Here is a 24,177-nt window from a genome sequence, read left to right on the forward strand (position 1 = left end):
ACGGAGGCACAGCGAGGGAAGTGATGGGGTCAGGATTCACAGCTCTGCCTGACCGTGGAAGGTCAGAGGACGATTAGCCCTGCCCTTTCCCAGAGCGGATACTCCTCTGGAGGTTCTGAGCAATGCCAAAGACCCCGGTTCTCTCCTGCCTCCAAACTCTCCAGATCCAGACCAGAATCTGTCCCTGGAGGTGGTGAGTTTGCCACTTGTTCTTCCTTCAACACACCCTTGCCCTACAGGTTCCAAGTCCTGACCTCGCTGGTAAATGGTAAATCAACCATTACCCCTGTGCTTGGGGAGCAGGAGGCTCTGGGGAAGGAGAACCTGTATGGTGGGAAGCCACCGGGACATTTTACCCACCAATAGAGGGAAACCCCGTCTGAATGTTGTAGAATGTTAGAGGTTCTTAGTTTTGAGCAACAAAGAGACACTTTGAATGACAAGTGAACTGACAGAAGATGGTTAGAGAACTCAGTTGGGAAAACAGGCGGAAATATGGGCAGGACCACACCCAAGCCGTCACTCTGGCGTTAAGCACTGCTGCTGGCTGGGCAGAGTGGGTTGCGAGCACAGCTGGAATCACCCCTGCTCCTCCGCAGCTGCCTTTGGAAGTTGGAGGAAGCCGCCACCTGCTTCTATCTCCCTTACTATCTGACTTAGCGTCTGGGGCAGGTATCTATCTGACTGGTCAAACCCAGGTCACATCCCTGTCTTGGCTGGAGAGGAGGCTTTTCAGCTTTTCTGATGGAACGTTATATTGGTGACTCACCTGGAATTAAATAGCATGGTTTCCAAACACAGGTTTAGATGCTGGGGAGCCCACACAATAAAAAATGCTCACTATTGTGGTCATCCAGTTAAACAATTTCCCATCCCCCTTATTGATGAAGATGAATCCTAGAGGGGAGAATGGCCTTCTTAGCAGACACGTGGCCAAGGCAAACCAATTTCATCTCCTGGGACAAAACCAATCAACTGAAGTCCCAATCAACTGAATTCCAATTGAATGGAACACCGTTGGGGGAGCTTGGGGATCTGTCTGGCTGCAGGAAGCATGAGGGCCAGGTGGTTATACTGTCCTACATTGTGCTTTTTCAAGCAAAAGACACTTAAGACAACTGTTTTCCTCTGGAAAGCCCGAGTTCGTGTGTTTCCTCTGAGCTACCCTAGTTGGTGAATGACTAACCTTACCTAACCCATTTCTGGGTTGAGTATATTCACTTTGCAAGATGGGAGCATTCAGCGGTTTAGCAAGAGTCTGTGTATGTACTGATTCCTGTTTGGATGTTTCTAAACCTAGCTGTGCAGGAGAATCATTCAGATTCCTGTGCCCTGCCAAAGGCCTAAATCAGAATCTCCTGGACATGGGGCAAGTAAGTCTTTAAAAATCTGTTTCTTCTTTGGCACAACTGGAACTTGGGAACTTACTCCCCAGGACAGAAGCCTGTGTTCTGTAGGCAGAGAAGGTTCCATCACCTTAAAAAAATAATTATTTACTTTTAGAGAGGGGAAGGGAGGGGAAAGAGGGAGAGAGACATCAGTATGTGGTTGCCTTTTGTGTGCCCCCAAGTGGGGAACTGGCCCGCAACCCAGACATGTGCCCTGACTGGGAATCAAACCAGTGACCCTTTGGTTCACGGGCTGGCGCTCAATCCTCTGAGCCACACCAGCCAGGGCTCCACAACTCTTTTATCCACCAAAGTCCACCAGAATTCAAGGATGCAGTTTTCCTGTCTTAGAAATTGCTGGATGATTTTTCTATGTGCCTGCAACTATCATGACTTGGAACACATTACAATTGCTCATGGCACCTTTCTATCTTCTCTAGACTGTAACCAGGCTCCTAAGAAGAACCCAACCAGAGGCACCTGTGTCCTGTGCACAGCTGACACCTAAGAGGCCTTTAATTTGTGGCGACTTAGGGTTATTGAAGTGCTCTGTGTTGATCCTTCCACCCAACACTCAGTACAAATCAGTCACTTTGAAACTGCATTAATCTACTTGACAGTTGCCTTAGGAAGGTGCTGTAGGATTGGAGCACTTTCTTCAGAATTTAAGGGGATCCAGACTGTCAGAAGTCTTTCTACTCCAAAGGTCCAAACTGGCTCAGGATTTTTGATGAGTCCTCATACCTGATACTGTTGGGCAGCAAACTTTTCATGTAGGATGCATGTATTAATAATGGGTAGGGTACTTTGTGCCAGGCACTGTCCTAAGCACTTAGCTCATTCAATTCATGCTGCCTTATAAAGGTTTTATTACTTTGTTTTACTTATTTAACGGGACCAGAAAAATAGGAGGCACAGCTGGAATTTGAATGCAGGCATTCTGGTTCTAGACCATTCATTTAACTATTACATATAACTGAATAAATAAGATCCTTTTTTGGGTACCAAATTCAGCTTTAGTTACAATAACCAGGTCTGCTAAGATCAAAATAAAATTTAAATGTAGTAATGACTTATCATTGTTTGCAGCCCAGAGGTTCCAAAGTGATCTGCTTGGTTCCCTGCCCACGCTGCCAACCTTCCTGGCTACAGCCACTTAATCCCACCCACCAAGTCAGCAGATCCACACGGGCCACCAGCAGCTGTGCTCTTAGCACAGGAAGCTAAGTTCTCCCTGCACTAACAAGCCTCGCAGATGGCGGTGCCCTGACCCTGTCTACAATTCTAGTACTGGCTCCCTCACATTTAATCCTGAACAGGTTGGTCAAGTCTGGTTGCCTGGAGGTTCCTAGCTGTTTTTTTAGTAGGAACAATCGTTCTACCTTTTCGTAGACATGCTGAGACAATCAGGTATCTAAAACCCCAATCTAGGCAGACCAAGCAAGGTTAACAAAGCATATTAATAAATGAAACACAAAATTGATGAAAATAACATGTTCTGAAACAAGCTGGTCACAAATAGTGGGTAGAGGATTTCACTTCTGATAAAAAATTTTAAAGTACATATATAAAACACTGGAAGGTTATATACCAAAATATTCAGTCTTTACTTCTGTTCAGTGATTAAATATTCTCCCCTTTCCTTTTGTGTATTTTCTGAAACATGATTATTTCTGAAACAAAAAGGAAAAAAAGTTATGGATAAAGAAACAGTTATTAAATGACCAGAGTCTGGCATTCAAGGTCTGAAACCCACGACAGGTCCAGCTACAAAGACAGTGATTGAACCCAGCTGCAGAATATCACTCCTTTCTTTCCCTTCTGGAATGCTATTTATCAGACTGTTTCCTCTACATTTGATGTTCTCAGTGCATTTATTTTAACAAGATCTATAAATATTAACTGGCACAACAGCAACATGATGCTAGCAGTTTTGGTTTTAAATTGTTACAAAATGTAATAACCATTTTCTAGGTATGAAACACACTAGAGCTAAAATACAAAACACATAAAACATAAATCAAGGGCTCCTACAACAAAAAAACCACATCTTACTAAACTTACTCTGCTCTTTCTGATCTCTGTTCATTTTCAATTTTATTGTAAATTTTGTTTGATGGATTGGAAATAGGCATATTTATTTATTTATTTATTTTTAATAAGATGTTTTGCCTTCTAAGTACTCTGCAGAGTTGAAAGGGTTCACAAAAATCCAAATCACCTGAAACAAATCTGAATGAAGACTCTTATTCTTTTTAAAGGTCTTTGTTAAATTACCACATGGAGAATAGGTGACTACTGTACCTACAGTGGTATAAGTAGGCTCAGAAGTCTCAGATCCCTCCCCATTCCAAACAGAACTGCTAGGGGAATTTTATTCAAATCATAATACTCATATTTCTTGCTCCTAAAACAATAAATTGGGCAAGGCTTGTTGTTTTAAAATCTGGTATATATAAAAATCGATGATACCTTTAATGGAAGGTGCTTCTTAGGTATTTCCAAAAGCTCTTTGCCCCTTTACATGGCAGCATTTCCAGGAGGGGTCAAGAACTACAAGTAAGGTCCAACAAACAACAAAAACCAAAAAAATAAACCGAGACAATTTCCTGCACTGTCACCACCACCATCACCTCCTGTCCAGTGTACTAGGTCACCTGCCGTTCACAGCAGGTTACTATAGCAGTCCATGCTGCAAAAATATTCGGACACCAGTAAGAAAGGTACAAAAAGAATTAAAACAATGACAAATGAGAAAAAACTATAATCACAACAAAGAACAAAAAGATGCCTTGCTTTGTCCTTGGGAAATGAAGAAAAACTGAACTGTTTTATAACTCCAAATAAAAGAGACTTGCTGGAAATATCAACGCTCAGTGCTTGCAACCCTAGTCAATTCATACCCATTAGATCAGTCCAAATATTAAAGTAAAAAAATTCTTCTGTTAAGAAAAATTCATTTCAGGACAAGCTCTTGGAGATGAAGGGAAGGCATGTCTTCAGTGAGAGAACTGCCTGCTGTCGGAAGACTTCTTGTTGATGTGTTTGAAGATTTTGGATTTCTCAACTTTCTTGGCTTTCTGGTAGCCGAATCCACCACCACCTCCTCTCTTTTTAAGTTTGCCTTCATTGCTGTTCACATCTAAAGGTGCATGTTAAGGAAATCAAGCAACATGAAGATAAAACTTCAATCTAACATCTACATGGAGAACCAAGCAGTATGAACACAATTGTCCCTTTACCACACCCCCATCCCGAACACCAACATTAGCCTATGCAACATATTTTCAGAAAATCAGGAGTGTTCATGTGACTGTGGACTAAAATTAGCAGCTGATTTTAAGTCCAGTATAACAGTCATTATTTTCTCCACACAAGAAACTCAAGACAAGTACTTATAAGAAGTCAGGAGGTACATCATCAAGTTTAAAGGAACACAAAAAATACTCCCTGTGTCAAAACAAATGATTTTCACTTCTGTTTGAGGCTGATTCAGGAATGCTTAAAAAAGTGGAGTTCTATTTTCATATAATTCAACACGTAGGCATTTACTTAGTGCCTATGATGGGTTGGCAACCCAAATTCTCTTTTGGGAGTTAAAAACCATAGCATTATTGAATAAACCTCACTTAAGCTGCTTCAGTTTCTTCTGTTGAAAATGTGATAATGGCCCTGGCTGGGTAGCTCAGTCGGTTAGAGCATCATCCTTATACACCAAGGTTGACGGTTCGATTCCCCGTCAGGACACATACAAGCAGCAATCAATGAATGCATCAATAAATCAGAGTTTCTCTCTCTCAAATCAATCAATAAATTTAAAAAAAATGTGGTAACAAAGCACTAATAAAGTGTAACAGAATCAACTGGAGATATTCCTTTTTCTTTTTATCTGAAGTAGCACTTAAGTTTTCTTTTGCTGATTATGCAGCTTCCTTGTATGAGCGGCTCTGAAAGGATAAAAGCCCTCTGACAGGTTCTATCTTCTTTTTTCAGTTTTCAAGCATCCTGCTCCTCCACAGACCTCACAGAGTGACGTCTCCCAACAACCCGAGGACCTCACACAGTGAAGCCTAACTAGGGGGTGGACCCATCAAAAAAAAAAAAAAAAAAAAAAAAAACATGAAAGCTTGGGAAGTTGATTGGTTCTTCTGAAAAATCACCTGATCCATCGCAAACCCAGGCTAATACAATCCCAGGGGAACAAAGCTCACGTGTACTTGCTCTCTCGCTCAGCCTCTCCCCCACTCGGGAACCCACACTAGTCCAGTTTGTTCATATACTCTCTTCCCCAGGAGCATGCGACGACCTTGTGGGTCCAGCAGCTACTGGGCCCTGGGATAGACTGTGTGGGCTCCAAAAGACTAAGCTTTAATATGAAGCAGAAACTCTGGAGACTGGCTTTTATTTTGGCCTCGCTGAGACACAGTGGGCCTTTTTCCATGGTGGGATGGATGGGGAGGAGAGACAGGGGCAGCCTTCCACACAAATAAACCATCCTTCCACACCATAGTCTCCTGCATGGATTCTTAGAATGTTTTTCTCACAATCCCATGGAGGAGCCTGACTTCCACCAACAACAAAGCCTTGGAATAGCCTGAGGACCTCACACAGTGGAGCCTTGCAATTTCCCTCTTCTGTGCTTTTCTTCGGATTGTACAGTAGTCTGGCTCTGTCTGCTAGCCAATTCCTTTTTGTTTTTTAAGGCCGAAGTCATAACCTGTCTTGTCCGTGTAGTTCTCACTCCTGTAACTAATCCCTGCCTCCTGAGAAGCAGTGATCAAGCTGGATACCATTCCTCCAGTTCCCAGCCAGAGCACACACCAACCCAGTGCTAAGCCCAAATGCCCCAGCCAAGCTTTTGTCCCTTAATTCCTGCTTGAAGTCCTAACAACAAAGAAAAGGATACTCAGATCAACAAAAGGAGGCACCTTGAAACCAAATGACAGAGCAACTTGAGGCAAATTTAAGTTATTAACATTAAAGATCTGTTTCAGAGAATGGGAATCATATGCTCGAATGTATGATTTATATGCTTCCTGGGCTGACTTATGAAGGAAGTAGTTCTTTTCAATCAATTTTTCAAGCTGAAATGGAAATAAACATTGGTTTTAATAACACAGCAAATTTCACTTATATTAGAAAAACCACCCTACAAAAACACTTGTCTCAATATACTTGTTCCAAGCTTTGTAACATTTGCAAAATCATGCTGCAGGAAGATTAATTAAGAAGTTCCAGTACAGTATGGCCTGAAACAACATAGAGATAGAAATGTGGTAATCAGCATAGCAAGAAACGTGAATGATCACATAGTCCAAACTTCTCATTAAATAAAAAAGGAGATGCATCCTGGCCGGTGCGGCTCGGTTGGAGCGTTATCTGGTCAACCAAAAGGCTGCAGGTTTGATCTCTTGTTGGGGTGCTTACAGGAGACAACCAAATGATGTTTCTCACATTGGTGTTTCTCTCTCCCAAATCAATAAACATATCCTTGGGTAAGGATTAAAAAATAAATAAAAAAAAAGAGAGACCAAGAGGACAATGCTTGACAATGGAACACAACAGAGGCAATGCTGGAATGAAGCTGAGGTCATCAAACAAATAAACAAACAAACCTGAGACTGAATGTCAGAAATTTTTGACCAGGAAAACTCAAATTCACTTAATGGAACCTAGAAAACAAAAGTATGAAGATTAGTAACTTAGGATGGATCAGCACTCAGATTTTCAGATGAGGCGGCATGTGAAAAGCTGACAACTCCTACAAGCAGCTGGGACATAATGCAGCCAAGCAGCAATGATATCAGGGCAGGTCACAAAGTGTTGAAAAGGTGACAAGATAACCTGTCTATGGAATTTTCCTGGCACAGACATCTGCTCCCCCTTGCCTCTCAATGCCAATGGGAAAGTTTTATCTTGCTTCTGCAAACTGGACTTAGCTTGGACTGAAGAACCTTCCTAAAAGGAAGGTGAGGAATTTTACAGAGATGAGTCAATGGATCCCTTTTCTCTAAAGAGGATCTCTCTGGTGATGAGGCAGCCCAAAGCTTCTAGTCAGGAGAGCTGCCGTGACACAACACTGCCTGTGACACCAGAGGCCATGAGGACCACAGACACCTACAGGAAGGGTTTCTGACCAGCCATTACTTACTAGATAACTGAAGAGTGCCAGGTCTGTGCTAGGTGTTAGAGGAGAGATAGCTACCCAAGCCATGGGCCCTGCCCTCAGAGAGGTTGCAGTCTTACGGGGAGACAGATAAGTGATGAGGCAACAACTCAATGAGCACTTCTGCTGCAGGAACATGAAGGAAGGCAGAGGGTCAGTGATGGCTTCCCAGAAGACAACAGTTTCCTGACACCAGAGGCAATCCAGAGAACCAGGAAAAGGGCATTTCATAGAAAATGTGCAACTTCCGGCCAATATGAAGGCCTAGACAGACACGCTGTGTCTCTCTCCACAACTAAGAAGGAAACAACTACCTCAAAACTAGAGACAACAAGAAGTTCCAGAAAATCAAGCTGCAAGGAAATCCAACAAAGACATAAAAGAAGAAATCCTCATCCAGACAGGTAGGAGGGGCAGAGCCGGGGCGGAGAGGATGTGGTGTTGTGGCAGTAGGCCAGTGGAAAGAGCAGTCACATATTTTAAAAAGGTGAGAGGGACACCTGGGGAGTGCTCCCAGCACCAGACCAGACTGCACAGCTTACGGTCCCATTGCCAGGTAAAATAAAGCCTCATTGCTCCTGACTGTGCAAACCAGCGTGAGTTGGGGTGGAGGAAGAAACTGCATGTCTCTCAGTAGAGTCTCCTTGTTTAAAGGGTCCCCACAGTCCTAGAATGTCTGCAGACCCAGCCACTCTGGGAACGATGGTCAGGGCAACAGCTAGAAGGGTGCCAGTCCCATACGGAAAGTGGGATGAGTGCATGGAAAAGGGGCGAGTGCTGAGCAAGTGGCATTGTTCCCTCTCAGACCCTCCCCCACATACAGTGCCACAACGTGGTGAAACGGGTCGCCCCGTACTGACAAATACCTAAGGCTCCGTCTCTTACAATGTAACAGGAGCAAAAGCTCTACCCAAGACACAGCGGCAAACAAACACAGGAGTCTGTCAAGATGAGGAGACAGAAGTATGGCCCAAAAGAAGGAATGGCTCAAGGTTTCAGTGGGAGAACTAAGCAATGAGGAGATAGCCAACCTAACAGATAAGGAGAGAGCCAACCTAACAGACGTAGAGTTCAAAACACTAGTGATAAAGATGCTCACAGGCTTGACCAATACTTAAATACGGCAAATGCAAAAGGGAAGAAGTGAAGTTTATGCTAAATGAAACGAAGGAAAATCTACACAAAACCAATGGTGACGGAAAGGAAACTGGGGTTCAAATCAATGATTTGGAAAATAAGGAAGAAAAAAACAGTCAATCAGTATAGAATGAGGAAACAAGAATTGAAAAAAATGAGAAGCTTAGAACCTCTGGGACAACTTTAAACGTGCCAAAATCTGAATCATAGGAGTGGCAGAAGGAGATGAGGAAGAGCAAGAAATTGAAAGCTTATGTAAAAAAATAATGAAGGAAAACTTCCCAAATCTGGCAAAGAAAACAGACATACAAATCCAGGAAGCATAGAGTCCCAAACAAGCTACACCCAAAGAGGACCATACCAAGGTACACCATAATTAAAATGCCAAAGGTTCAAGATAAAGAGAATCTTAAAAGCAGCAAGAGAAAAGAAAAGTTACCTACAAAGGGGTGCCTATAAGACTATCAGCCGATTTCTCCAAAGAAACTTTGTAGGCAAGACAGTACTGGCAGGAAGTATTAAATGTGATGAAAAGCAAGGGCCTACACCCAAGATTACTCTATCCAATAAAGCTATCATTCAGAATGGAAGGGGAAATAAAGTGCTTCCCAGACAAGGTAAAGCTAAAGGAGTTCATCATCACCACACCATTATTACATGAAATGTTAAAGGGACTTATTTAAGGAAAAGAAGATCAAAACTATGAAAATTAAAATGACAAGAAACTCACAACTATCAACAACTGAATCTAAAAAATTAAAACAAAATCCAACTAAGTAGACCAGAATAGGAACAGAATCATAGGTATGGGGATCATGTGGAGGGTTATCAGCTGGGAGGGGGAAGGAGAAGGAATGGGGAATGGTGCAGGGGTTAAGAAGCATATTTGGTTGGTACAAAATAGAAAGAAGTTAAGAATAATATAGGAAAGGGTCAAGCCAAAGAACTTATATGCATGACCCATGGACATGAACCAAGGGGAGGGGGTGGGATTGCTGGAGGAAAGGAGGGTACTGGGCAGAGGGGAGCAAAGAGAAAAAAAATTGGGACTACTGTAATGACATAATCAATAAAAGATAAAAAAAAAAAAAGAAAGAAAGAAAGGAAATGTGCAAAGTGTGCAGCACCATTTCTGAGAACTACACCTAGTTGATGTATGGAAGAAAATGCACTTGGCAAGACTGTGCTGGGAAAGCCCACAGGAGGCAGCTATCAGGGAAGATAAGGCCTGATAAATATTCACAACATCTAGCAACAAAGAGGACACTTACAATTCTAAGAAATTCAGACTTGGTGAGGTAGAATGAAGCCAAAGTCAGATCAGAATGGGGTAGACAACTGGGTGAGTGGAAAACAAATGGAGAAAATAGAAATCATTTTCAAAATGGCAGACTGAAGAAAGGTAACAGGCAGTAGCCACACTGGAGGTGGTGATGGGAGAATGGGGTTAGGGTTGAAGTTATTTTTCTTAGTGAAAGACTTGAGATGGTAAAGAGCTAACTATAAGGGAGAGACTGAAGGAAAAGCAGAGTCGATGAATGAGGGAGAGGAAGAAGAGGAAGGGGTGAATAAAGATTCCCCACTGCTTTGGGTATGGTAAGAGGAAAAGACACCAGGAGAAAAAGATGCAGAGAAGAGTGTAGGGAGGGGAGTAGTAGGCAGAGATGATCACGGGTGATGGAGTTTTAAAGGAATGGACGTGATTTCAAACGGTATAGGGGACGGGACAGGAGAGAAGAGAACACAAGACGCACTGCTGACACAGAGCTCAAGGACTGAGCCACATCGGTAGCTTTTCTGTTTACATTTCTGGGCCAGACCCACAGGAAATCTCATTTGTTTACCTCTGTAACAACGGTTCTAATAGCACTGCAATAAAATCATGATTCCTCAGACACTTCTAGAAACAGTGAACGCCATCACACTGGCCAAAAAGTTCTACACAAAGAGGAAATTGTTTCCAACTTAAGATTATCCAAGCAAAGATCTATACCTTGGACTGTTTCAAGTATCGAAGGAAACCCAATTCTTCAGGGCGTAAAATGAGCAAGGCATGCCCCCTTCCATTTAGGCCTCTGGCTGTTCTTCCCACACGATGAATGTATTCCTTAGGTGGAGAGAGAGAACTAGGTTCACACACTGACTGCCACAGACTGCACGTCCAGGACTTGTGTGGCACTGGACATAAGCGTGTTTGCACCTCTTTTATGAGATGGTGCCCCTCCCCTAGGGCTGTTCCCAAAGTTGAGTCCATCATTCCTTCTTCATGCTCCATATCCAGGCCAAAGGAAAGCTGAACATGTTATTCACATGAACTCTATGATCTAATAAAATGATCAGTAAGTGTGCTTCATCCTCCAAATGGCTTTCTGAAACATGTTTAAATGCCAGCTGACAATTTATATAATCTATTACTTGTTGAAAATACTTAACTTATTTTACTACATATACTACAGAGTCTTATCTATCTCTGTAAGCAAATTTTATTTGACACCTGCTGCTCTTAACAAATCATTGCAAGCACATAACATTCCTAGTTTAAGTTCCACTGATGCCTCTCAATTCGTTTTACATACACCCTTTGGGTCCTGCAAAAGTCCTAAATACTATCAGCACCAGAGAAATACTGAAAAGTCATTGTACGATAACATATGATTTGCATAACTAAGGGAATAAACCTTTGAATGTGAAATGTAGTATTTCTCAGGGAACCGGGAGAGTAAGTGTGCTCCTTAATGAAACCATTATGAGAAACTGCAGATACCAGTTACCTTGGGATCATCTGGAGGGTCATACTGAACAATCCAGTCAACTTCAGGAATATCCAGCCCTCTAGCTGCCACATCTGTGCACAACAATATCCCTGTATCTGCATTGCAAAACTGGAAGAATGTGGTTGTACGCTTATTTTGCTTCTGTCTCCCCTAGAATCAAATCAAAACATCCATTAGAACTGGAAACTGGAGGCTGTTTTGGGGAGGTCTAGATGTAGAACCCCAAAATTGTGGAGCTGTGAAGCTACTTTATTTCAAGTTCATTCCCTGGCCTACATCCTATTTTTCTAAGTAGGTGGTGTCTCTTATTCCTTTGTGGTTCTCATCCCTCAACACCCAGCAAAGCTCCCTGCACACAGGATCAATCACCCAATGTTGACTAACCTATGTTTAGAGGAGAGTAATACCTCAACCACCCACCACCTGTATACCTTGATAAGCACAACCAGTTTTTAATAAACTTCATTATCACTTACATGAATGGCCAAGACAGGCAAATCGATATAGTTCAGCAACTCGTAGTGGTACTTCACAGACATACAAGATGAAAAGAAGACCATTAATTTCTTCTTCCGGTTCTTCTTAAGGAATGTAAAGAGCAGGAGGAATCTCTTTTCAGAAGGACAAACAACATATCCCTAGATATAGTTCAAATGAACAGATACAAAGTAACCAAATGGATATTTTCGGCTGCATGAGTCAATAATTTGATGAATGCACTGACAAACTGCACACACAGTCAAGCTTTACTTGTAGTAAAGCTATGCCATCATCCTAACAAAGCATTCCTAAAATAAGACTTTTTTAAGCTCTTTTGATTCCTTTAACAGACTGTAATCACTGGACACTAAATTCGTTTCATATTACTGAGATTACTGGTTCTCAACAGTTCTTGCAACCATAATATATTAACACCTTTACTAACTGCAACTCTCAAGATCTATCAATGATTCATTTTTTGAAAGGTCTTTAATAACAAGATCTCAAATAACCATAGCTTCAGTGCATAGCCCTAAACAAGATAACAAAGCTGGATAAATATATTTTTAAAAACTAAAAACCAATGAAAGTTTTTAAGCTAAATTGTTACAGAAAATACTTTATTCATCAAAGACTCTATCTTAAAGTTCTATTTTTAATCAACCTAGTTTGGATCTTTGTCACCTCATTTCTGATTTTCCACAGCTACATGCCTGAAACCAGTCTCTCCATCTTCTAACTCACTTCTCATCTTAGAACAAGATATTATTAAAACAACAAATTTCCTTTTTTACTGCACCAATAAACGGTAGTGGTTCATAATGCTTCCTACATGGCAAGTGGTATTAAGAGACAGTACAGACAGCTAATTATATTATTCAGAGTTCAAGTTCAAGAAAAGTTATACTAGGAGAGCCAGAGACCCAATACCCAAGTTCACTATATTTGAATTAAAAGTTCAATAGCCCTCCTGCTTTCTGGCACATACTCCGAAGAATTACAAGGGCATACTAATGGAAAAAAAAAATCCTTAACATTTAAGACACCGACAGAAAGTACCTGCTCAAGACCATCCACTGTTGCATTAGCTTTATCATCATCAACACCAACATACAGTGGCTCCTTTTTCAGAGAAATCCTCGCCAGGTCTTCAACTTTTCGAGTTTGTGTGGCAGAAAAGAGCATGGTCTGCCTGCGTGCTGAAACAGATACACATAAAAATAACCCAAATATTGCATGGAATCCTTAGAACTGCTTCACAACTACAAATGCTCCTAAGTAGAACTATTGAAAATGGGAGATGTGATATCATTATAGATATTAAGTAAATATCATGAGCAACTTTATCTTAATTTGACAACTCAGATGAAATGGCCAATTTCCTTGAAAGATAAACTGCTAAAGCTTACTCAAGAAGAACCAGAAAACCTGGACAGCCTTGTATCTATTTAAGAAATTGTACTTAAAATCTTTATGTAAAGAAAACTCCATCCCCAAAAGTCTCCAGTGTTGAGTTCTAACATTTAAGGGGGAAATACAATACCACCAATTCTTCACTAACTCTCCAGACACTAAAGAGAATTTAACTCCCAACCTATTATTTGAAGCCCACCATTACCCTGATACCAAAACCCAACAATGACTCATGAGCAGATGCAAAATTTCTAAACACAACTTTAGCAAACTGAATCTAGTGATATACAAAAAGGATAATGCATAGCCAAGTAGGGCTTATTCCAAGAATGCAGGGTTGGTTGCTTCGACATTTGAAAATTAACCAATATAATTCACCATATTAACAAACTAAAGAAGAAAAAATATCTGATCATTTCAACAGACACTGAAGAAGCTTTTGACAAAATTTAACATCTACTTCTGATTTGAAAAATCTCAGCAAACTAGAAACAGAAGGGATCATCCTCAATCTGATGAGGGGCATCTACAAAAACACCCTACACTTAACATCATCCTTTATGGAGAAAGACTGAACACTCTCCCTTCTAATATCAGGAATAAGACTCCCCTCTAATAATTAGTAATAAGATAAAGAAGTCTTCAGACTGTACTGGAGGTTTTCACCAGTGCACTTAGGCAGGAGAAATATTATGTGAACTTAATTTACTTTTTAAATTTGTATATGACATGACTAGCCTCATCTGAAGGGTCATACTGAACAATCCAGTTGGACATAGAAATAATCACCTTGCCAGACTTAGGATAGATACACAAAAATCAACTGTATGTGTACAGTAGCCCTCTCTATATCGCGGTTCACTTATTGTGGCCTCACTATATCATGGGATTTAAAAAAATATTATATTTAATTATTGCGGATTTTTTGCTATATCGTGGGATTTTGAGGTACTGTATACATATGTTGTTAAAGTTATGTAGGTTTAAGCATGTAGAATATGTTTAAGAACATAAGTAGTGTTTATAAAAGCGTGGAAAAGGTTAATAAGGGAGTCAGAAAGGTTAATAAGGGACTGGGAACGGTTTACAAGTGTGTGGGAAGGGTTTAGAAAGCCTTAAAATATATATGAATACTAAAATAAATATAAGGTTCCTACTTCGCAGATTTTCACCTATCGCGGGGGGGCAGGAGGGTTCTAGAACATAATACCCGCAGTAAGTGAGGGAATACTGTACATACAATAAACAATTTGAAATTGAAATTTTAATGAAATACTTAGGGATAAAGCTGACAAAAGATGTGAAAAAACTTGTACTCTGAAAATCTATAAACACTGTTGAAAGAAGTCAAGGAGCTATTAACTGGTGATGTACCTTATTCATGGGTTGAACAGACTCAATACTGTCTTCCACCAATGATCTATCATGAACATACTAATCAATCAGATTTTAAGGGAGAACCTGACAAACTGATTCTAAAATTTATATAGAAACGCAAAGGACAGGAATAGCCAGAACAAGTTTGAAAGAACAAAGGAGTTAACGCCACCTAATTTCAAGACTTAATAGGCAGAACTGGAACTCCTGTACACTGCTGATGGGAATGTAAAATGGTAGAAGTTGAATGTACACTAGCCATTCCACTTCTCAAACGGTACCCAAGATGAATGTTCATAGCAACTTTATAAATCTCTAGAAAAAGCAAACTCATCTACAGTGACAGAAAGCAGATCAACAGTTGCCTGAGAGAGAGAGCTTTGTGTGTGAATAGCTGCTGGAGGTAAGTGAAGGTTGCTCCTACTGAGGCTGAGAGGGATTACAAAGGTGTATGAAGACATGTTTGGGAGTTATGGAGATATTCACTATATAGAGGTGATGATGGTTTCACACGTGTAACATCAACAAAGTTTATCAAATTATATATTTAAAATATGTACAGACTATGTCAATTATCTCAGCAAAGCATTAAAAAACAAATTGTATAATTAATATAATAATGGCCTTATTACAGATATAAGCAGTTTATAATGTTACAAGTACTATAATCAAGGTATGTACAACTTAAATATCACATAGAGGGCAACAAGTCTATGGCAACCTGGGAGATGTCAGAAGAAAAAGTAAGATGGGGTGGTGGGGGCTGATGGGACTAAGACATATGTTTGGACTGTTTGACTTTCGTTAAGACTCTAGAATGAAAAACCCACTGAATTGCTTATATTGCATCCTACTAAACTACCTCTAAAGCTCATTGGCATAGCCACTTTACTTGCTATTTAAAATTCTGGTATTAATACTTTTCATAAAGAACCCTCACTTTCTTCTAACAACTACTTTGTAAACCACATGCAGATGCTACCAACTTACTTGGCAGAAGTTTAATAATTTGCTTTAATTCTTCTTCAAACCCAACATCCAAGATACGATCAGCCTCATCAATAACCAGACACTGTAGGTTTTTATACATAAACCCTGGAGTATTCTAATAAGACAAAGGACAAAGAAACACTATTAGTTGTCAAGATTGTTTCACACAAGACAATGAGACAGGTACTACATACTAGTGTTCTCTTACCTGCATGTGGTCCAGGAGACGGCCTGGTGTAGCCACAATGATGTTGATCCCATTAGTGAGTTTCTGTGCTTCGGCAGATCTGTTACTGCCACCCATTATTAATCCATATGTGTGAACATGGTGTGTCATCAGCTCTTTAAGAACACCAAAAGTCTGCATGGCCAGTTCCCTAGTAGGTGAGAGAATAAGAACTCCTGTTCCTAAAAAGGAAAAAATGATATATGGTAAAAGGAAAACTAATTATCACCATAAGTTCGTAAAAGCTACAATAAACTTCTAGTGAGACAATGGCAGAAAACAATCGGATCAAAGGCTTACCATTCCTGGGCATAAACTTTAACTTAACAATGAGTTCCACAGCAGGGATGAGAAAGGCCAGGGTTTTGCCGCTTCCTGTTTTTGCAGCTGCGAGAAGATCCCTGAATATGAAAAAGGGAAAGAAGGAGACCCTCAGTCTACTCATTCACCAAATACTCACTGAATAGCTACCAGACACAATCACATAGGTTTTAGGCTTCCAGGATAGAGCAGCATTAAGAAAGACAAAGTTCCTACCTTTTCTATCACTGAAATCAACCGCTTGGGTAAAATACTTAAATCAGAAGTAAGAATAGTAATATGAAACAGAAATAAACACTTTCCTTCAAATATCAGTAAATCATTTAAAGCCCTTAAAGGCTGGTTGGATATGTAAACCAACACAGTGCAAAATCAACAGAACATACTGGTATTTTTTTTCCAAACTCCTGGCACTAAAAATAGAGATACTAATGGTCAGACATCAATCAATGTAGATCATACCTGCCTTCCAGAAGTGGTCTGATACTTTTATGTTGAATTTCAGTCATGTTTGTAAAACCCATTTCTTTTATTGCCTTCAGAGTGTTCTCATTGACCAGATTAGAGAGGGAAGCAAATGAAGTATCCTCAAAAGCTCCTAAACGGAAGACAGTTTATTGTTAGCACATTTATCATTGTTAATAGTTGATATAGCTAGAGTTGCCTAACTTAGCTTTGCTGATTGAAAGCATTACTGGGTTGAAGTCAAGCTTACAAAAGCTTCTTCCACTAAGACTAATTCCCAACCATTTCTATGTAATATTAAGAAAAAGACCCTATACTTAAAAAATTTCTCCACTGCTGATGGCGGTGTAATTTAAAGTCCAGAGCCCATACTATAACAAAATAATGAGGGATGGAGAAGAGGTACAATCAAGGGACTTGTTATGTAATGAAAATGCCAAGGGTCGGGGCAGGGACAAGAGTTCAGAAATAAAATGTTTAAGAAATCTGAAATTAAAAGAAAAAACCATCAGAATAATAATAACCAAGTGTGAAGTCAATCAAAAGAGTGGTTAAGGCCTGGCTGCTGTGACTCAGTGGATTGAGCGTCGGCCTGCGAGCCAAGAGTCGCTGGTTTGATTCCCAGTCAGAGCAGATGACTAGGTTGCATGTCAGGTCCCCAGTTGGGGGCGCGAGTGAGAGGCAACCACACAGTGATGTTTCTCTCCCTCTCTCCTTTCCCCTCTCTCTAAAAATAAATAAGTAAACAAACAAATAAATAAATAAATAAATAATTAAAAAAAAAAAAAAAAAAAAAAAGAGTGGTTAATTTCATTCCCAAAATACAACAGTGTCAGACACTGCCAGAATGCTGGATTGAACCTACATATCAGGTGCGCAGTTCTTCAGCAGGGGAAGCATCAACTCTACCTGGGGTAAAACTGCCCTGGTGGAGAACTACTGCCGTAACCTTTGCAATTCTGACTATGCTGGTCTGGGCATTCAGCCTCAATATTTTAACAAAAAACCCAAACCAAACAACTTAGCTAACTCCCAGACATTTTTGGTTATGAGCAACTAATTCTAGTCTAAACTCTTGACTTTACAGATATAGAAACAAGGACCAAAGGAGGTTAACCTGGCACAGGTTCTTCAATAATGCTAATTCCTTCCTCCTCCTTTCTTAGTAACTAAGCTAGTATTAAACCTCCAATCTCCAGATTTCTGGCCAAAGATTTTCCTACTACAACATGGAATGAGCTTTAGAAAATAATAAACCAAAGGAACAAAGAACCCCAGAAGCTGTTAGTGTGCATTATTAAAATATTATTAGGAATAAAAAGAAAAAATAGAGGAAAGAAACAACAAAAACTATGACACACGATATGGAATATAAAAAGCAGCACTTAAGATATAAAACATTTCTGGTCAATCCTTACTTTTTCCAGGTAAAAGTCACAATTGAAACTTCAAATCTTATAAGCCAGAAACATATGGCATTTTTAAGATCTATCTGGAAACCTTGCTGGAGTCACCTGTCAGCCCCAGGGGCAGGCAGGGCGCTTCACTGTCCTCTTCATCCACTGGCTTCTCCATACTGGTTTCTGTTTCTCTAGGAGCCTGGGCACCTGCTTCAGATTCACCTTTGTCTTCAGTTTTGGCTTTTTTGGTATCTTTGGTTTTAAAAAACAAAACACCCCATTTTTTTTCTTGAAGTAAAAATACGAAATGAGATCACAAAATAAAAGATGCATGATGAAAAGAGGCATATTTTTAAAAGCTTAACACATTTTCAGTTTTAATTTGCTAAGAATTTTTTTCATAATTAAAGATTTAGTTATATTAAAAAATGCAGGACATCCAGATTTGCCAACAAAACTTTCTTAAGTAACCATTAAAAAAAAAAAAATCTAACTAAACAATTTAAGTATTCTAATTGCACCAAGTTCTATATATTTCACTGAGGGAAAAAGAAAGCATATCATTAATTAAAAAACAAAACAAAACTCATAACAAAGCACTAATTTTCCTCCCATGCCATTAAATGTTTTCTATAAAAGCTAATTTTGTTTTAAAGATGCACAGAAACATCAAAGGATCTTCCTGTCAGCAAAGATAAAGACTATAAAGCAGAAGCAATAATCCATGTAGCTGGATAAAAGAAACTGGCCTGTCCCTTGAATGTAAGTGGTGAGGGAAGAAAAGGTAAGGCCTTCTGGCTTTTTACTTCTGTATTGACAGCTTTCATTACACTCTCCAATGTTACTTTGGGTCAGATGGGTTAACTACCATCCTGGACTTTTATCAATTTATGGCAGTCAGTGATACTGGCTAGAACAGACCTCCCTCAAACCAGAACTCAGGACTCTGTAGCCCAGAACTGCCCTCTTCCTTAAGACTTTACTACCACCCTTCTGGGAAACGGTCAACCTGCAAGACCCACACTTTCAAAAAACATGGATACGGTCTTCATGACCTATCTATTTTCCTTAAAATAGTCCTTAAAATCCCTAGCCCTGCAATTCAATGTTTGAGAGTAGAAATAAATCACTTCCTTGGGCTTATTTAGAAAAAGAAACCTAAAGGCACTAATAACTTTAGTACAGAATGACAATCACTCTTAAATAAAAAGTGTAATGTCTTATCTTCATGCTTTTCTCTATCTTATTTCACTTTTTGTTTATGCAATTTTTCATAACCTGCAAGTGTATCAGTTCGTAGGCAGCATGGAGACAGCCGTGTACGTTTGGAAAAGTTCAAAGCTTCTTTCTAAACAAAAGCTTTATTTCAGATAAGACATAATCAGAAAATTTTAGCCCAGGTGTTGGCAACTTTTTCTTCAAAGGGCCAGATAATAAACATTTTAGGTTTTGCAGGCCATGTGGTCTTTGTCACCACAAAAACCAAGTAAACAAATGGGTATTGCAGCATTTCAATAGGTTTTTTTTGTTTTGTTTTGTTTTGTTTTTTTAACAAAAATAGGTGGAAGGCTGAATAGTTTGCTGACTTCTGTTCTGTCCCCCCTTGAAATCTCTGCTTGCTCAGATCTCAATTAAAGTGCCTCTGCTTTCACCTAAGCTTATTCAAATCCAATCATCTTCCAAAGGAAAACTTCACTACCCCTCCAATACTCATTTGGAAATTAATATTCTATTTATCAAAAAGTTTGCTAACTGCTATTCTGTACACTTTGCATGTTCAAATTATCACTGATTCTCTTTTTAAAAGGAAGAAATTCATAGTAGGAAAAAAGGAATGGGGCAAAAAAGACAGAAGTGAAAAGAATCATTAATGCCAAGTCCCTGAATACATAAAGGTCACATAAGGTAGATTCTACTACCAGCCCGGATTTCTTTAGTATCAATAATTCCACAATTCTGTTTGTAAATAGGGAAATACTACGCCACAGTATGTTCTGTTTATCACGAAAAGCCCAGCAACAGAACAGCAAATTTCTAGATGTCTAAGGAGATTCTTCTTCAAGTGTGAGGTTTTATTGAAGGTTGTTAGCGGATGTAAAGGCATGACACATTGACCAATATTTTGAGAAAAGTTAAATTAACACCCACCCCCCTCAATGTTTCCTTTAGCTACCAGCCTAGTTTCTGACATACTAGTGCATATAGGGACTTCTTGAATGTCACGTGGGCACAATAATAATAGAAAAAGGAAGAAAAGGAGGAATAACTGAAAATTAAACAGCTTAAATTAAAAAATGAAGTACTTACCAGACCCATGATCATGCACCATTTTTCTCTTTTTCTTCTTTTTCTTCTTCTTCAATTCTGACTTGGGAGACTGCACTGCTGCTTCCCCATTGGTTAATATGGTAGATTCCTTGGGAGATTTTTTAACTTGTACATTTTCCACCTTTTTTTTGGATATGTCTCCATTGTGGGCTTCTGTGAAGACCTTATTCATAGACTGCTTTATGGGTTTTTTAACTTTTCCACTTCGCACTATTTCTTCCGATGTAGCTCCATTTTGGTCTTCTGATAGGCCTTCCTTCATAGGTTGTTTTAAGGTTTTTTTAATTTTTCCATTTCCTACTCTTTCTTCAGACACATCTCCATTTTGAGTTTCTGAAAGGCTCACATTCCAGGCTCCTGTTTAAAAAACAGACACAAACCACATTGTAACAAAGAAGAAGTTTACTTAGAAACATTGTAATCCCAAATGAGAAATTCTGTGGCTTCTAGAACTGAAATGACTTAGCTTTTACTTCCCTTCCATAAACACTTAAGTCCTCACTTAATGTCATTGATAGGTTCCTGGAACTGCAATGAAACCACGTATAACAAAACCAATTTTACCATAGGCTAATTGATATAAGTGAGAGCTAAGTTCCTAACCAACGCCACTGAATAAAATGATGTTAACTGAGGGCTTGCTGTTCATTATTAACACCATTTGCAATTTTATGATGTTGTACTACAGGACAAGTAAATTTCTTTTAAGGGAAAATGCTGGAAAAGGGAAAGCTGTATTTCTTACTTCAGAAAACCACCATCTTTGTCCTTGAGTTAAAGCCTATGACAGGAAAACTTTATGAGGGTAAATATTTAAACAGCTAGGGTGAGACAATGGTAGTTACAAAAGATACATTTTAATATTAGGTATTTGATATATATGTGACTAACAGATTAGAAACAACTTACATCTTATTCACACAACTACTGCTTCTCATATACACTATTCCCTCACTTATCGTGGGTATTATGTTCTAGACCACCCCGTGATAGGTGAAAATCCGTGAAGATGGAACGTGACATTTATTTTAGTATTTATATATATTTTAAGGCTTTATAAACCCTTCCCACACCTTATAAACCGTTCCCAGTCCCTTATTAACCTTCCCCACTCCCTTATTAACCTTCTCCACACTTTTATACTTATGTTCTTAAACATATTTTACACTCTTAAACCTATGTAATTTAACAACATACATATACAGTACCTCAAAATCCCGTGATATAGCAAAAAAATCTGCAATAAATAATTAAATATTTTTTAAAATTCCGTGATACAGCGAGGCCGCGATAAGTGAACCGTGATATAGAGAGGGACTACTGTAAATACAACTTTAAAACCTTTACCCTCAACTTTCCTAGATGTTAGTGAACTGAAAATTGTTGATGAAACCATACACTTAACCCAATTCTCATATAAACTACCTGAGAATGTCTTTACAAATTTCCATGTTTATATATAGAAAAAGATAGCACCACCTTTTATTTTAATCATTCCACCAACTACCAAAAAGTAGTTAGTAATTGGAAATATAAGGGAAGTTCAAAAACATTATTTCTAAAACCCACAAACCTCCCCACTCCTCCAAGACTTCTTCCAATAAACTAATCTCTGTTGAAAACCTATAGGGGTAAAGCATCAGACCTCAAAAATTGCCTTTGTGGGTTTACATCTTATTATACAGGACCAAAACGCTTACTCTGAACATCTTCAAGGCCTCTGGCTTACTGTCAGGAAGTTAGTTAAGCAAGGTGACATTCAAGTAAAATTCTTGTTTATGTGTCTTTGTGAAAGATACAAATATGTAGAAGCCCTTAAGGAATTTAGAAACTCAAGTTGTAAGTGATGGGAAGATAGGGCTGGAGAGAGGCTTTGCGTTCTAAGTGTGCTTGTTCAGTGTGCTTGCATAAGACACTTTCAGAATCGCAAATATGTAAGTGCAACAGGATTAGAGAGCCAGTGAACTTGGGTAGGGGAAGGTAACGGTATCAGGAAACCTTTGTGAAAAGGTGACAATGAGTTAGAGGCGGATTAAGGTTGGTTGAGGCCCTGGGGGCAAAAGAAAATATTGGGCCCCTTCAGAAATATAGACAGGGAAAATAAAAATACATGTTAACCATATTTTTAAATAAGTAAAAAATATTATGTACCGTTAATGTTTTATTTCCAGTAAAATTTGAATATATGTATAATTAATAATAGCATAATAATCACAAAGTTTTTCCAGTTACCAATGAAAAAATAGAAAATTTAATAGTCTGAATGATTAGAATACTAGAGAAGAGATTTTTCGTTATAGAGCAATAAATTAATGATTAATTAAAATTCAAAAATTATTCATAAACTACAAAAACCCAGGCACTGATGTAACAGGAAGTCATTTTATCTTAATATAATTTCAACAGGAATTAATTTTATTTTAATATAATTTCAACTTACCTGAATATTTATTTATAGGCACAGAAAACTATTTTTAAAACCGTAAATGAAACAAGTACATATCCACCAACTAATTTACATCCCTGCGTATTTGCATATATCTTAAGTCTGCACTGCAGAACCTTTGTAAGTACGAAGTAGCAAATACGATCCTATCGCTGCGATAAGCCTATGCAGTGTAGTATGCGTATAGTATGCAGTGTAGTAATGAAATAATAAAAATAATTTTCATTATTTTAGGAAATAATGAACATACTATCAGGTTTCACTGCCGATTATAAACTTGTACATAATTAAAATTGCACATATGAAACCAAACTTGGTGTCATTAGGAAAAAGTGTAAAGTTGGGTTTTGCGGGGCCCTTCAGAAGTCGGGGCCCAGGGCGGGCGCCCAGTGCGCCTGCCGTTAAATCCGCCTCTGCAATGAGCTTCTTTTGAAAAAAAAAATTGACATTAAATATTACATATAATGTAAATGCAAACTGCATGGAGTTAGTTTCAAGTGTCTGATTCGAAATGGGTTGAGAGGTGGAGACGAAGGGGGGACCTTAATGTGGCGGGGGAGTTAGAATGGGAAGTAGAGGTGGAAATGGCTGGTCAGCAAGTCCGGGCAGATGGAAGGCCACAGCCGAGTGGGCACCGGCTCGGGACACGCCTCGGGCTGTCTTTTCACTCTCAACAAACACACGTGCTCTAAGAGACGCCGCTCGCGGCACACCGGAGTCCCGGTGACATTCGAAGAGCGCCACGGCTCTTGCGTGGGCTCCCACAGCGACCGAGGCGCCACGAAACGTAGCAGATCTCACTCACCCTGTAGCTTTAGGTTTCGCTGCCGCAATTTGAGGTTCCGCTTCTCGATCTTCTTGCGCAGGAGTTTCATCGGTAGGTGAAACATATTGATGGATCGCCTTCAGAGCCGCGCCACAGCTCGACTTCTTGTCTCGGCAATGACGTTCCTTCCTCTCGGGCAGCACGTGAGCAGCTCGGCCAACAGGTAATACATCACAGGAAACGCTCAACGCTTGTGTACCGAGAAATATGTCCCGGGTGGAACGCTTCCGGGCGCGTGCGCCGTGCTGCCCTTGGCGACCAGATTGTATGCAGCGCCCACTGGGGGCGTGGAGGCCGAATTCACTTTGTGGCAGAGCTGGCAGGCAGGGCATCGAAACGATTGGGAGTCCTGGCAGAATTTGAGTAACCCCCAAAGAGACCCAAGAAACAAAACCCAGTGAAGGCCCTTAGGGACTCTCCAGTTTATATACTTGCTGTCT

At 39.6% G+C, this 24,177-nt stretch overlaps 1 protein-coding gene across 3 annotated transcripts; it reads right to left on the reverse strand.

Annotated features, from left to right (window-relative positions):
• Window positions 1-2,239: 2,239 nt before the first annotated feature.
• LOC150021885 (ATP-dependent RNA helicase DDX18) lies at window positions 2,240-23,899 on the reverse strand. 3 transcript variants are annotated; one of them, XR_016511384.1, is made up of 15 exons: window positions 23,717-23,899; window positions 20,445-20,822; window positions 18,252-18,389; window positions 16,735-16,870; window positions 16,252-16,352; window positions 15,934-16,133; window positions 15,726-15,840; window positions 13,005-13,144; window positions 11,942-12,103; window positions 11,463-11,615; window positions 10,685-10,798; window positions 7,004-7,060; window positions 6,295-6,472; window positions 3,861-4,530; window positions 2,240-3,061 (listed from the first exon to the last, which is right to left on the reverse strand). XR_016511384.1 is itself a non-coding variant. In XM_090279399.1 (14 exons), exons 1-14 carry the CDS (start codon window positions 23,799-23,801, stop codon window positions 4,388-4,390), a joined length of 2,100 nt encoding a protein of 699 aa, XP_090135525.1. In that variant the 5' UTR covers window positions 23,802-23,899; the 3' UTR covers window positions 3,820-4,387. The 3 variants fall into 3 exon arrangements, 2 of the variants coding, with proteins under 2 accessions (XP_090135525.1, XP_090135528.1); XM_090279399.1 differs by lacking the exon at window positions 2,240-3,061 and having other exon boundaries at window positions 3,820-4,530; XM_090279402.1 differs by lacking the exons at window positions 2,240-3,061; window positions 6,295-6,472 and having other exon boundaries at window positions 4,476-4,530.
• Window positions 23,900-24,177: the final 278 nt, after the last annotated feature.

The sequence above is a fragment of the Furipterus horrens genome, unplaced genomic scaffold, assembly GCF_987537825.1.
Source record: "Furipterus horrens unplaced genomic scaffold, mFurHor1.1.pri manual_scaffold_1, whole genome shotgun sequence".
Classification (NCBI taxonomy): Eukaryota; Metazoa; Chordata; class Mammalia; order Chiroptera; family Furipteridae; genus Furipterus; species Furipterus horrens.